Here is a 15,459-nt window from a genome sequence, read left to right as displayed (position 1 = left end):
GCCTCATTTTCCAGGTCCTCACATTGAGAAGGCATGTGGTCATGCAAATCTCACTATGCTGGGCCTTCTGACCAGCCATCCTGATTTTATGCCAGGGCAGGTGTCCACATCTACCTCCCAGCAGTACAGTGCCCATACACAGGGTGGACACACCCAGTGGCAAGGGTTTGGGGGACAGAGAGACAGAAAGAAATGGCTAGCTCAGGGACTGCCCTCACTCTTGAGACTCCGTATCTCTGCAAGTCTACAAGTAGCAAGTCTACAAGCCAATGCCTGTGCAGCCAGTCTCAGTCCTGCCAGGCAGCTCCCAGGAGATGGGACCAGGAGGACAGGTGTTATTCTTTGAGGTATGGCATCTCCCAAGAGCCTGCTAAATGATGGCCAGTGTGGTTCTGTAGTCTCCAAAGAATAGAGATGCCACAAGGAAACCTGAGCTTGAAATTACAGCAGTGAAAGAGGAGCTTGGGGTGTGAGGATGGGCCTGAGATGAAGGAGAGTCCTAAGCTCCCCCAGATACCTGGTCCTGCCCCCTCTGCCACCTTGTGAGCTAGGTGCCTGAGTTTCTGTGATCTCTGAGTCATGCATGCAAGGTTCATTCAGGGTCACCAAAGCCTGTTGAGAGACTTCAGACAAAGAGGGTTGGAAAGGAGTCCAGGTACATCAGGGCAGCTTAGACAATAGGAAGAGTAGCTGAGGTGGTCTCAGAGATGAGTCAGTCCATGAGGTCTGTTGGCCCCATCCACTGCCACCTAAGGTTGGTTCCCTAGATGGCTTTTCAGCTGAGCTCTTCCCAAAATTGTGTACTACCACAGCACATTTATGCAGTCTGCTGCCCCTCCTTTTAGCAACATCCCACTTCCTGAGAACTACTGAGCTGACCTGGTTCCAAGAACCACCCCCTGCCATCATCTCAAGTGACCCAGCAAGGCTACAGGAATAAGTCCCAGGTCCTCACCCCCAACTCTGTGCTTGTACCCCCCTTTACAAGTCATAGGAAGCCCCCTTGTCCACCCCTAGATGAGTCCAGTAACCCTACTAAGTCTTCTCACAGCCACAGGGCTCTCAGCTCTGAAGCCTCTATCTGACATAAGAACTGTTCCCGTGCACTCAGGACATGCTCAGAAAGCTTGCTCGGTGGATTGACGAATATGTGCTAATAGCCATATCTGATACAAAATTTAGAGTCAGAATCAAAGGCTCCAATTATGACATCATTTCTATGAGAAGTGACAGCTCCATTCCCACAGTCATCTTTACAGTGCAGTTTCCAGGAATCCATTAGCGCTAATTACTCTCCCACTAGAATGTGAAATTCCTAGACCACCACTCACTGATCATGCCTTGGGAACATCACAGGTCCTATCCACAAAGGTGCCTGCTTATTACTGCTGGTCTTGGGTCCCTGCCTCCTGTTTCTCAGCAGAAAGATCAATTTAGCACATACCCAAAGCTGGGACTATTCACTTTTCAGAATTTGTTATTATGTATTAATTGTATCAAATCTAAAGACTGGATTTACAAAACATAGTATCCCAAGTAGACATAGGGTCCCAAGGTATTAACAGGTATCTCTGTGCATCCTTTCCTCCCCCAACACCTACTTCCTTCAGCAGAGGCATTGCCAAAGCCTGTACTTGGGAGAACATAGGGTTCAAAAAGCAGAGTTTCTGTATGGCATCCTCCTGGGACTCCCACTTCCCTTTACCCCTTGCCACACAGGAGCAGCAAGCCCTTAGCTCCTGGTGAAGGACTTGGAGCACATTTCCTTCCTCTCCACGCCTCAGTTTCTTCATCTGTAAATGGAAATAGGAAGGTGTGAAGGTTACACAGGCATCACCTTGTGCTCAGCTGCAACACTCATCACTGTTAACACTGTCGTCTCTGGTGGTGCTGCTGGTGCCTTGTGTCTTCACTGTCAATGCCGTCTTACTCCCCATGGCCAGTATCTCAATTGATGATGATATAAAACTGGTCTCAGATTTGTCTAGACACTTGGCTGGTTCAATTTATCTTGGTGATGGCCAGCTTTCACCAATAGTAGGTAGTAGTAACAGTAGTTTGTTTTAGAAGAAGTAAGAATTGACTGCTTTGTGAGGAGGCAGACAAAAACATGTTTCCTAAAGCCCAGAGTCACCATGGCACATTGCACATTCTCAAAAAGAAGAGAGACATAGAATGGGAGGGGCCAGATGCTGTGTTCTATGACTTGGTCAGAGTCCACTCCTGGGATGTCACCCTCTCATTCTGCATGCCATGCAAGCCTGCCAGCTTGGTTTTAGCTACCAGGTGGTAGGGCCAGAAGGCAGCCTTTGGCAAACAGCATAGCCAGACATGCATTGCAGATGAGCCCCTGAAGCCAGCAAGCGTGGGAGATGAACAAGGTGCATGGCTAGTGACTTTCCAGCTCACAGAAGCACAGGCTGCCCCTCCACTTGTGCTCTGTGGCAGAAGAAAGGTTTTAGGGGACTATGCAAAACCCACACTTACACTGAAGAAGGTATGATCTGATAGTGGTCCCTATGGAAGACCAGCTGTCATGAGAATGGAGAGGGCCAGGGACTAGCGTTGGAATACTACAGGTCCTCGGGTATGTATGGAGTGTCCTGTGTCCACAGGGTGCAAAGAGACCGTGCTGGGTACCACCTCAGCTCTTGAGCCATATGTCGAGGCCACTGAGTATCATCGCCCAGAGGACAGATCCAAAAGGAGTAGGAAATCCCTTGATACTCAGGGTGAGGTCAGTTCAGCTGTTTCTGAGGGAAATGGGTAAAGACTGATTTGACCTGACAGAGGAAAGACTCCCAGTCAGAGCCAGGAGGCTGTCTCAGGACCAGCACTAGGCTGGCAGATGCTGCCAAGGACACTGCTCTGGCAGGGCTGTGGGTCTAGGGTCTCTATGCTCACTGTTAGACTAACACCAGCACTTTCCTTCCTCCCTCCCAACCCTAGAGCCGAATGGCAGAAAGCCTACGCCTTTTTGACTCCATCTGCAACAACAACTGGTTTATCAACACCTCACTCATCCTCTTCCTGAACAAGAAGGACCTGCTGGCAGAGAAGATCCGGCGCATTCCGCTCACTGTCTGCTTCCCAGAGTACAAGGGTCAAAACACGTATGAGGAAGCCGCAGTCTATATCCAGCGGCAGTTCGAGGACCTAAACCGCAACAAGGAGACCAAGGAGATCTACTCCCACTTTACCTGCGCCACCGACACCAGTAACATCCAATTTGTTTTTGATGCGGTGACAGATGTCATTATACAGAACAATCTCAAGTACATTGGTCTTTGCTGAGGAGCCAGGCATGGCCCATTTGCCTGTGGTGAAACCCACGGGGTATCATACCCCAGCTCATGCTAGAGAGGCCCAACCCAGGAGCAGAAAACGGGGCTTGAAGAATATGTCCCCACCCCTCAGCCTCTGCCTTCTTGGCCCCATGTTTCTGCAAACATAAATATATATGGATAGATTGCTAGGTATGTAGACATGCACACACACATGCACACGCACATCTGGAGATGGCAAAGTTCTCCAAAGTGTCAAGTCTCTTAAAGACTTGAGAAGCTGCTGTCACAAGTTCACTCCAAGGCCATCCTGCCCCTTTACTCTGCCTTCCTGAGTTGGCCCCACTGTGCATGGGGGTCCACATTGGACTGCTGGGGAGAGGCTGCAGGACTCGGCCCAGGTCCGGCCAGCTGTGCTCATTGCCTGGAAGGAGGCCAGCTCACCACCTAAGCTCTGGACTGGGGACCTTGCCACTGACCAAGAGTGAGGCTCAGAGCAGGGACTGCACCTTCTCTGCTGGCCACACCAAACTCAGCCACTCTGCACCACATTCATCCTGGACACAGACAGGACGTGAAGAGCCAAGTGATGGTACTAACCAGACCTCCAGCCATTTAGGGCTCTTATTTTTAAACAGCTTCAAAGTATGCAGCAGAAATTAACACAAGAAAATGAGTGGCACGATTTATTTCAAACTAGGCCAGCTGGGTTTCTAGCTTTTCTTCTACTGGTCTGATGTTTTATAAATGGAAACCTGGTTTTTCTTCTCTAGCATCTTTTTTTTTTAGTTATTATTATTATTTTACTTTTTTTTGGCCAAATTTAGTGTTTCGCAGAAAAAGAAAACTACAGACAATTTCAGATGTGATTGAATATTCTTTTTTAAATGCAGATTTTCAAAACATTTTTCATTTCAGGTGGTCCTTTTTGTGTCTGGCTTGCTGAGTGTAAAAGTTGTTACCTGATGATTCTGTTCCTCTGCTCCAAAGAATTCTGGGGCAAATGGCACTCCTGCGCCAGCCTCGTGGGATACATGTACATAAGCCTCTGCCACGTCCTCTTGTTATTGGTGCGGTTTTCTGCTTTGTTTTTATTTAAGAAAAATAAATGTGATGTATTTAAAGAAGGTTCTTCACCTAGGAGCAAATGAACAATAGCTAAACGTCTTGGTATTTAAAGTGTACATTATCTGTGGCTTTGCCAAATGAAGGAAGGGGAGGCAAGAGATGGAGCTCCCCAGTCCCCACATACTCCAAAGCCTGAGATGGGTTGGCTGCTGCTCCGACTCCTGTGAAGGCACAGCCAGAGTTGTGGCCTGAGGGAGGCCCTGCTGGGACTGTGCACCCTGGGCCTTCCTGCTCCAGGGTCCACAGGCATTAGCCTTGAAAGGACCTTGACTGTGTATGACCAGGAATTCGTGCTGCTGGGAAGGAGGCACCACTAAAGCCCTTGCCAAATCTCCTCTTTCAGACCTTTGTTTGGTACCCATGTGTCCAAGGTCAGTGTGCAGAATCACAGCCAAGGAGTTGGAAAGATGTACAGAGGAAGAGAGAGGAGCTGCTAAGCATATGAAAGTCAAAGAGTGTCTACTTTAAGAAAATAAAATACCCTGAATGGAGCCATACCTCGTTCCTGTGTGTTATGTACATGGCTGAACTTGGTGCTGAGACACCTTCCACACAAAGGTTCCTCCACCCCTCCCCCATGTCTGCACATACAGGTGAAGTCATGTTGAAATGAATGTCAAAAGTAGTCTCAAAAGAAGGGGGCACAGCTTCATAAAGGAGACTGGTTGGGCCCCTGTGGCCTCAGGGGTAGAAGTTTAGGGGTGATGATGGTGCTGACCACCTTTTGCTGCACACAAGGGCCCACCTTCCACTGGCCCAGTTTGCACCATTGTTGGGACCCCACAGATACTATCTCTAAGGGTATTTCCCCAAAGCACAGGAAGTCCCTGCATTGGGAAGAATCTGCCCTTCTAACCCCAAAAGTAGTACAGGCAGATCCTGAAGGGCCTCAGGGACTCACTGCTCCCCCAACTGGCTTGTGTGTTTGGAGCTCTTAGAGTGGTGGAACTGTGCTGATAGAAGTCAAGGAGCTGTGCCCACCAACGGCCTGCTTCAAGTGCAAAGTCTGACTCCTTATAAATGATGTTAATACACCCCACCTATGCAGGTTGCCAGTTTACAGATGAGGAAAACTAAGGTCACAGTCAGGAAGCAATCTGATTTCCTCTCGTCAGGGAAATAAATACATGACTCTTTGGGAAGAACAGAGAAAAGTGTCTTCATCCTGTCCTGCACCCTGATGGGACAGGAACCCAGGGGTAGCATGGAACCATCCTGCAACTGCCTTCTCCAAACAGAATCCCAAACAGAGCCATGAGTGTAGAATAACAGACACACATGCACAGGCATACACACAGCCATGTACATGTGTGCTCCAATACAGACACACAGACCTGGTTCCCTGGCCCACCCTCCTCCATCAAACGCATATGGAGATTTCCTTCACACATTCCCACATCACCAACAGCAAGAACCCAATGGGGCTTTTATTTAAGAAGGTATAATGTGTGACTATAAATCGTTGAGACTTACTTTGTGCTTTTAATGCCAACTGTGAGTATCTTTTACCTAAAAATACACAGCAGAAGAAAATAGAAGGCTTCTACCTTCCTTCCTGATGGGCATGAAGATCAAAGGAGGCCTTCCCCAGGAAATGGCTTTCTCTAGAGCCCCATGTGCCCCTTCTCACGATCCCCCTCTACCATACTAGTTACTTGTCTTGGTGCTCTGATTAAAGTATCTGACAAAAGCAATTTAAGGAAGGAATGATTTCGTCTCACAATTCGAAGCTACCAGCCGCCATGGCACAGAAGTCACAGAAACAGCAACTTCAGACAGTTGGTTACATTATACCCCATCAGGAAGCAGAAACAGATGAATGCTACAGCCCACTGAATCTTACTCAGTCTAGATCCCCGTTTATGAAAGGGTGCTGCTCACAGGTAGGTAGGTCTTCCCACCTCAGTTAATCTAGATAGTCCTTCACAGGCATGCACAGTGGCTAACCTAATCTATATTAACCTTTACAAGCATGCCCAGAGACTTGTCTTCTAGGAGACTCTAGATCCTGTCACATTGACAATATCAACCATCATACTCTCCCCAGACTCCCATGCTGAGCCTGGTGCTGAACTCTGGCTGTCCACTGCAGTTTATGTGTGCCAGTTTTCTCTTGCTCTCCATCCTCACATTCCTAGATCTACCCATCCCTCAGGGTCTATCCTGGCTGGAAGTCCTCTGCCTCTCCACTCTCTGCCTCCTACACCACCCACTCTAGGGCAGTATAGGCAAATTCCACCAAGTATATGCAAATTCACTGACTCATCTCACTGCAAGGCCCTGTCTATCCTACCTCTTTCCCTCCAGGATACAATACTGAACTAAGAGTCTCAGGAGAGGCCTATAAGGTAAATACCCATGGCCAGCCTTAGCCAGGGAAATGGGTGCCAGGACTTACAGAGGCCATAGGTAGAAAGCTGGTAACAAGGAGACACCACCATCATGGATTGCTATCTTCCTCAGTAGTTGGTGCAGTCACTGAGGCAACGGTGACAGTAATGCTGGCTGCTGCCTAAGCAACTGCAGTGTGCTCCACAGTCCTAAGAAGCTGAGATCATTGATTCTGCTTGACTGAAGAGAATGCAGGTACTGGGGAGAAGGCTCAGTTGGTAAAGAGCTTACTAAACCATGAGACCTGAGTTCAATTTCCAAGCACTCAGGTGAAACGCAGATGTGTGCTTGTAATCCTAGCACTGGGGAGGTAGAGACAGGAATATCCCTGGTGCTTGCTGGCCAACCAGATTGATCTAATTGGCAAGGCCCAGATCCCAGTGAGAGTCCCTGTCTGAAAAGACAAGGTGGATGGCCACTGAGGAACAACACCTGAGGTTGATCACTGGCTTTGACACACACAAAGAGGTAGCAGGGACCCTAAGAAGGGAAAATGTCTCACCACCAGACAGTGTGACAAATGACTTGGCTGGGCTATAATCCTAAAGGACTGTATACCATCTTTCCAGGCTCTATACAATGCCAGTCATCCAGGACAAATGGACATAGAGTGTGGGCCCAGCTGGCACAGCAGCAAGTACCAGGGAGGGCTGTATTGCATGATGAGGATGAGAGGCCTCCAGAGGCTGGATGGCACCCTGAGTGATTCATCTCACTTATGCTCCTAACAACGAGCTTCAGTACTGGGGTAGTTCCCAGACCAGGTGCCACAGTGTACCCTGGAGGATCCAGTCCCTGTGATTCCATTGGTAATGGGCATCTCAAACCTTTGAGAATACTATGAAAACCTCATGGAAAGATCTGAGAAGTACTGCCTACCCCAAGAGAGGTGGTAAACTAGGTTCTGCCAGTCTCGACAGGGCCAGACTGGGAAAGGGTCTCTCTACTGGGGTAGGGGAAAGGAGGAAATAGAGAGGGGAAGACATATAGCAGTCTGGAAACCAAAGAAGCAGTGTCTGTAGATAGACATCATCCCAGCTAAGGTCAGGGACAGGAACACCTGCCCACCAAGAACTGTGAAGCCAAGGGCATGGATGGGACCCTTTTCCCTGCAGTGCTTCAACATGGCTGGGATGAAAACTGCATGCAGGGGCTGCAGAAGTGGCTCTTCCCAAGGACAAGTCCAATTCCTCGCCCCCAGGCTAGGTGGCTCACAACCACCCATAACTCCAGTTCCAAGGGCTCCAACTCCCTCTTTTGGCCTCTGTGGGCACCTGTACTCATGTACACATACCTCCCCCATACACAGAAACACACATATACACATAAAGTAAAAAAAAAAAGTCTTTTTAAAAAATTGCATGCGGCTATCTCCCTATACTGCCCACTGCCCCCCCCCCCCTCCAAAACCAAGGCCTAGTGCTTTCTGAAGCCAGGGAGCAGTTTTCCACAGATGGAGGCCCCTGTAGGCCTGACTGGTACTCTTCTCTGGTTACTAAGGGTACCTACCTCCACCACCAGGGCCTGACCCAAGCCTAGGTTTCACCCATCAGGGTCAGGGACACGGTAGAGTCTACCACTGTCATTAGAGCTGGGTCAGCATCTGAAAGGCACAAAAATAGGAAGTGACATGGGAAAAGACCAGGCCAGACTCACAAGGGTACCCAGTTGATGCCTGAAACAAAAGAGGACCTGAGTGGGCACGCAAGGCCCAGATGTTGGGAGGCTGGCCTGGCAGCTTCTTGGTGGCATTTTTCTCTTCAGTCTTGGTTTCTCTTTTCATGACAGGGCACCATCTTAGGACAGAAGGAGCCAGCCTTGGAAGGAATGGACCAGGGCCCTGTGGGGACAGGCCTCTATCCTAGAGCACCCCCTGCTGGCTATTCCGAGAACAAGTCAGACCTTGAGAGCTGTACAGATTCAAAAAGAAAACCCTTCCACTCACTCACCTGCTAACCAATACTGGCCAGTTGTAAGGTGCTCTAGAGACCAGGCACCAAGGGGCCATGGTAGAAGCAGGCACTAAAGGTGCTACGAAAACAAAAATGTTCCAGTGTGGACATGGGCAAGAAACCCAGAGCATATGCTGAGCACCCTGTTAAACTAAACATGATGAAAGCCAGGTTCTCACCAATTACCTACTGCCTAAAGTCATATATTGATCAGACGGTTAATGAAGTAGAGGTCCGTGCCACACCCAGAAGCCCAGCTAGTACACCAGATGAGGCACAGCCCACACCAGTGAACCCAAAAGACACAACACCAGAGTGATCCCAGACTTTCTGGGGTACCTACCATTCTGCCTCCCCTCTGTCCATTTGTCCAGTCATCCCCCTGCCCCCAGTCCCAGCCCTTGCTGCCAATCCTTCCACCAGGCTGCTCAGACCTCCCTTCTGGAGACTTGACAGACAAGCTGCACTCCCCAAGTCCTGTGATAAAGAGCTAGAACTCAGGGGCTGGAGAGACTGCCCAGCAGTTGTAGGCAGTGACTGCTCTTGCAGAGGACTCAGTTTCGATTCCCAACACCCACATGGCAGCTACGAACTATCCTTAACTCCAGTTCCAGGGGATCCAAAGCCCTCTTCTGACCTCTGCAGCACTGCACGACACGGGAGCACTCGCACACATGCAGGCAATGCACTCATACACATAAAATAAAAATAATAAAAATTTTTTTTATAAAAAAGAGCTAGAACTCAGTACAAGTCCCCCAGAAAAACTTGTGCTGGCTGGGCCTGTCACCATAAGTGACCTCTGTTCCTCTTATTCGGATTACAGAAATGTCTGCAGGGAGATAGGGAGTGGCCAACAGAACCCAGAACACCCAGAGCTTTCAGAAGCCTGGCAATGTCGGATCGGCAAGGTCTAGAAACACAGACAAAGCTCCATTCCAGGCACTACCACTGCAAGCTAACTGAAAAGTAAAAATTCGGTAGAAAATACGGCAACTATCTTCAAGAGCTCAAGACAAATAGAATTTTCCTATGTAGCAACTCCCCCAGCCAAAGAAAGACAGATGAAACTAACCATTAAACGAAGACCTGCAGAGCCAGTGAATGAGTGAACAAACAATAAGAAGCTCCCTGTCAGAGTTACTTTCCTGTTGTTGTGATAGAAGACTCTGACAAAAGCAATCGAAGGAAGGAAGGGTTTATTTTGGCTGACAGTTCCAGGTGTACTCCATCTTTCCAGGGAAGTCACAGCGGCAGGAGCTTGAGGCAGCTGGCACATCACATCCACAGCCAAGAAGCAGAAAGTGATGAATGCTGCACTCAGCTCACTGCCTCCTTTTCTCCAGGATCTGAGCCTAGGACGTGGCGTTACCCACAGTGGATGAGGCCTCCCACCTCAATTAGCCTACTCGAGATAATCCCCCCCGCCCCAGGTGATTCTGGACCTCATCAACATCACACTCCCCAAAGAGTTGAGGGAAATGGTATTAGCAATGCAGGTAATCCATAAAGACTCAGGATCTGGGATAAATGAAACACTCCTTCAAATTAATAAGTGGAAAAAGAACTGATAAGCAGAATGGACCCCAGCTCCCCAGAGGCACTGGGCAGAGAGGAGCCTGAGATGGTGTCAAGCAGAGACAAGATGTTCACTGGTCATAAATATAGGCAACACCACACAACAGTGAGCTATCACAGCACACAATTGGGCTACTGGCAAGGATGCCACTGGCCCTCTCGCTGGCTGGGGGAGGGTGGGCTGTGAAGTCACTCCAATACCCTGCAAAGCTAAAGGCAGATATGTATAGTCTGAGACCAGCATCATCCTCCCCTGCAGAACCTCTGGCAGGGGTGGGTCCCTTTATGGACCAGAAACACTTGTGCAGAGGTGCTCATTGCTCAGTCCTTCTGCAGTCCAGAAGTGGAAACATGCCATGATACACCCAAATGTCAAAAGAGCACAATGGTTGTAATAAATAGAACCCATGATACAATATTTTAAAATCATAACATTAGGGCCAGCGAGATGACTCAGCAGGTAAAGACACTTCTACAGTCCTATTGACCTGAATTCTAACCCTGGAATCTATGTAAAAAAGCTGGAGGTGGCGGCATACATCTGCAATCCCGGCACCCCTGAAGTAAAATGGGAGGCAGAGACAGAAGAATTACCCAGAAGTCTGTGGGCCAGCTAGTCTGGAATATGCAGTGCGGCAGCAGAGACAAGGGAGACCCTGTCTCAACAAGGAAGATGGTGAAAACCAACTCAGGAAAGTTGTCCTCTGCCCTCCACACACATGCTATAGCACACAAGTACCTGTACTCACACGCATACATCACACACACACACACACATAAACACCATATACACATATACAACAATAATTTTTAAATTGTAATATTAATTTTGGGGAGTATTTGGGGGGGTGAGACAGGGTCTCACCACTATGTAGCCCTGACTGGTCTGGAACTCACTGTGTAGAGCAGGCTGGCCTCAAATTTACAGAGCTCTGCCTCCCAAATTCTGGGATTAAAGGCTTACACCACCATGCCCAGCTCAAGTATTTTTAATGGATAGATACAGTAAGATCCACTTAACACAGACTTAAACTATGCAAAGCAAGGTTATATATATGCATATATATACACATATATATAGTCTATGGTAAATTCTAAATACTTGTTTGGATAGAGTCACCAAATTATTAATGGCTCAAGGGAGGACAAGAAAAAGGGTACTGTGTGGGAAGAGATTAATGGGGTACTTGGACTGTCTCTATGATGCATTGTTTTAGTTGCTGTTGCTATTGTTTGAGACCGGGTTTCCCTGTAGCAGCTGGCCTGAAACTCTCTATGGAAACCAGGCTGACCTTAATCTCACAGAGATCCTCTTGCCTCTACCTCCCAAGTGCTAGGATTAAAGGCATGTGCCACCATGCCCAGCTTGATGTTGCTGTTTTTGTTTGTTTGTTTTGTTTTTGTCTTTTTGAGACAGGGTCTCCCTGTAGCCCCAGCTGTCCTGGAACTCACTATGTAGACCAGGCTGGCCTCGAACTCAGAAAGATCTGCCTCCTTCTGGTTCCCAAGTGCTGGGATTAAAGGCGTGTGCCACCATGCCCGGCCTGTGTATTATTTTTTTTGAGATAGGGTCTCACTATGTATCTGAAGCTGACCTCAAATTGTGGTCTTCTTGCCTCAACCTCTTGAATGACAGTATATCCATTATTTTTTTTCAAACAAATATGAAATATGGTAGAATGTGACAATTTTGCAAAACTTGAAGATAGTGCCCAATATTCCTTATTGCTATATTTCTCTTAGCACTTAAATAAGTCACAATAATTGTGAGAGCCCTTGGTAAGAGCAGAGCAGTAAGTCCCCCCTCTCCACACCACAAGAATGAGGGGACCAGTCCGTGGCTCACTGTGGGTTCCTACATGGTGAGCAGAGAGCATTTATTTAGTTTGGCCATACTACTGATCCCATAGACATTGCAGACCCAGTGGCTCTCAAGTACAAATGAGAATCAGCCCAGGTGCATTTGAGACAAATGTATACAACGGCAACCCTTGAGGCTGACCTTGAAGACCTGATAGGGCCAGGGATGTGGTGGTCTTTTTAAAAGGACTATGGTGGTATCTGTTGTCGGCTTAGCATGATCCCCAACACCCAGCCCCAGCTAGCTAGAGGAGGGCGTGCCTCCCAGGCCAAACAGCAATCCCAGGCCTTCATGGGCTCTGTTCTGTTGGGCCCATCTCTCTGTACCTGGTCCCTTAGTCATTTCTCTCTCTACCTTATTTCAGGAGTGCTCAAGTTGCCCTTGAGTGTTTATACTTACTTCCTCCATGTAGGGTAGGGTGCTGGGCTATACAACTGATCATCTGGCTTTAAATTGTAAAGTCCAAAGTTCCCCCAGTGACCTAATGGCTATAGATTAGAGGCCTGGCTCTGCTCACTCCTTATCAGTTGGTCACTCCCATGCCTGAGAGAAAATGTTTGTGGAGCCCACCTGCCTTCTCTAAGGCCATAGATAATACTCCTGCCAGTTTCTGCGGAAATAATCTTGAGGAGACCCTCACTCACTCCAAGGACACCAAGTCTGGAGTCAACTCCCCACTAAGTGCAGCTGTGTCCCACAACCCTGCCATGACACACTTATGGAAGTCAGAGGCCAACTTCAGGTGTTGGTATTTGTCATCTACCTTGTTTGAAACAGAGTCCCTTTTGTCTTGCCACTGTGTACACCAGGCTAGTTGACTTGCAATCTGAGGATTCTGTCTCAGCCCCCCCATCTCACCAGAGGAGCTCTGAGATTACAGGTGTACATGTACGCTCCCCCCCAGCTTTATGTGGATTACCAGGACTCAAACTCAGGTCCTCGTGCTTGTGCAATAATCATTTTGCCCACTGAGCCATCTCCCCAGCCCCTGCCCATCATTTCTCTTTTCATCTTCACCTTGGACATGAGGAAATAACCTGCCCAGGTTACACAGAAAATGGGGGAAGGATAGGGGGAGCCACATTAGGTCTGACTCCTGGGCTTTAATACCTATTTGTCTCCCTCGCATACACTTCTACAAAATACAGTATCTAGGGCCTGCAAGATGGTCTCAACAAGCAAAAGTCTCTGTCTCTGAGCCCGATGACCTGAGTTTGATCCTTGGGATCCACATGGCATAACATAAGAACCACTCGTGCAAGTTGTCCTCTAACCTCCACATGTGTGCTATTGGGTGCACACACTCACGTGCATACACGCACATGCAAAATAAATACACATTTTAAAACTTTTATTTTTTTTGGTCTTTTTGAGACAGGGTCTCTCTGTAGCTCCAGCTGTCCTAGAACTCACTATGTAGACCAGGCTGCCCTTGAACTCACAGGGATCCACCTGCCTCTGCCTCCCGAATGCTGGGATTAAAGGCGTGCGCCACCATGCCTGGCATTTAAAAACTTTTTAAGACAAAATCTAAGGTGACTTGGCAGCCAGAGGCAGTAGCACATAGCTGTGGTTCAAGGTACTAAGGAGTTGAGTCCAGGCATTTGATGACAGCGTCAGCAACATAGTGAGTCCCTGTCTCAAAAATAAATAAGGGCCTCCCCTTTAATCACCAGGGAAAAAAAGAATCAAAAGGAAGTATTACCACATACCCATCAAAATAGCTAAAATAAGACAGAAAAGATCCCAAGGATAGCTAAGGATGTAGACAACCTGTAAGTCACATATACTGCTGTTAGAAGTGGAAACTGGTTCACTACTTTAAAAGATTTATTTTCATTTATATGCATGTGTATGTGTGCATGTCCACATGAGTATATGTCATGTGTGTGCTGGTGCCTGCAGAGGCCAGAAGAGAGCATCAGATTCCCTGGAGTTACAAGCAGTTGTGAGCTGTTCAATGTGGGTGTTGGGAACCAAATTTAGGTCCTTTGGAAGATCAAGAAACACTCTTAACCTCTGAGCCATCTCTTCAGCCCATGGTTCAACTATTTTAGAAAACCATTTGGTAGTACCTTAGAAAGCTGAGCATGAACTTGCTATGCCAGACATTTTATTCATAGGTATGCCTCAAAATACATACATACATGTGTGTGCGTGTGTACATGTGTATCCACCAAAAGACATTTATGAGTTTTATACCCACTGTACCCTTGTGAGCCCTTGGCAGATACAATCAAATGTCCCTCAGCAGAAGAATGGATAAACTGTAATGCACTCCTCTAATGTAAACACTAGTCTTCAAAAATCATTCATGACTCATAAATGAAACCCTAAATGAAAGAAGCTAAAACCAAAATATTACAGACTACCTCTTTCCATTTTTGTAAAGTTTAAAAAGCGTCATAACCTAGACTGGGAATTCAAGCTCTGTGGTAGAGTGTTGATCAGCTATGTGAGGCCTTGGTTCAATACCAGCAGTACAAAAAGGAAAAACCAAACAAACAAAACATGAATTAAACTGTGGCCTTATAAACTGAAAACGCTACCCTGAGAGAGAAGTGCAAAGCCCAGTGTGGGGCTTGTGGGAAGGGCTGAAGTGCTGGTAACAAGTTAAATGGTTTTTGATGTCTGTAGTTGTTACATCTCACACTCAATTCATTACAAGTTAAACAAATGTTTGTTTATTTGCATTTTTATAAGCAAATGATGGGAATTGCACCAGGGCCTTTAATCTATTCTGAGCAACACTCTCAATGTTGTAAAATATGCTTATATTTTGATTTTAAATTTTTGCCATGAATTTCCTTAGCAATAGTGGTAAACAAGCATGCATTTCTGGTTATTTTGGCTATTGTTAAGGAACAGGCTTATCTGAAAAACAACAATAACTGTGCTTTGCTAAATAATAAGCTGAACAAATATGGATTTATGCCCTACAATAAATGATATAACCATAAAAAAAAAGTTGGTTTTGAGACAGTCCTGCTCTGTTGCCAAGGCTGACCTCAAGCTCCTGGGCTCAAGTGATCCTCCCTCCTCAGCCCTCAGCCTCTGCAGTAGCTGACAATACAAATACACGCCACCATGCCAGCTACAAGGTAATTGTAAAAGAAAAACAAGCTGGGCGTGGTGGCGCACGCCTTTAGTCCTAGCACTTGGGAGGCAGAGGCAGGCAGATCTCTGTGAGTTCGAGGCCAGCCTGGTCTACATAGTGAGTTCCAGGACAGGTGGGGCTACAGAGAGACCCTGTCTCAAAAAGAAA

At 47.4% G+C, this 15,459-nt stretch overlaps 2 protein-coding genes across 2 annotated transcripts in view; one reads left to right on the top strand and one right to left on the bottom strand.

Annotated features, from left to right (window-relative positions):
• Positions 1–4,910, top strand: part of Gnaz (G protein subunit alpha z) — a 53,253-nt gene extending 48,343 nt beyond the window's left edge. Inside the window, exon 3 of the mRNA XM_008833755.3 lies at positions 2,950–4,910. Within this exon, the coding sequence (XP_008831977.1) occupies positions 2,950–3,294 (345 nt within the window). The 3' untranslated portion in view covers positions 3,295–4,910. The remainder of the gene's footprint in view (positions 1–2,949) is intronic.
• Rsph14 (radial spoke head 14 homolog) overlaps positions 4,310–15,459 on the bottom strand; it is a 17,941-nt gene continuing 6,791 nt past the window's right edge. The window contains exons 5-6 of the mRNA XM_017798344.2: positions 8,313–8,406; positions 4,310–4,421 (exon numbers count right to left, since the gene is read on the bottom strand). Of these exons, the coding sequence (XP_017653833.1) occupies positions 8,339–8,406 (68 nt within the window). The 3' untranslated portion in view covers positions 4,310–4,421; positions 8,313–8,338. The remainder of the gene's footprint in view (positions 4,422–8,312; positions 8,407–15,459) is intronic.

Source organism: Nannospalax galili, unplaced genomic scaffold, assembly GCF_000622305.1.
Source record: "Nannospalax galili isolate Female #2095 unplaced genomic scaffold, S.galili_v1.0 scaffold1497, whole genome shotgun sequence".
NCBI lineage: Eukaryota > Metazoa > Chordata > Mammalia > Rodentia > Spalacidae > Nannospalax > Nannospalax galili.
Note: the sequence above shows the minus strand (reverse complement) of the source record. Positions and strands in the feature narration are given on the sequence as shown.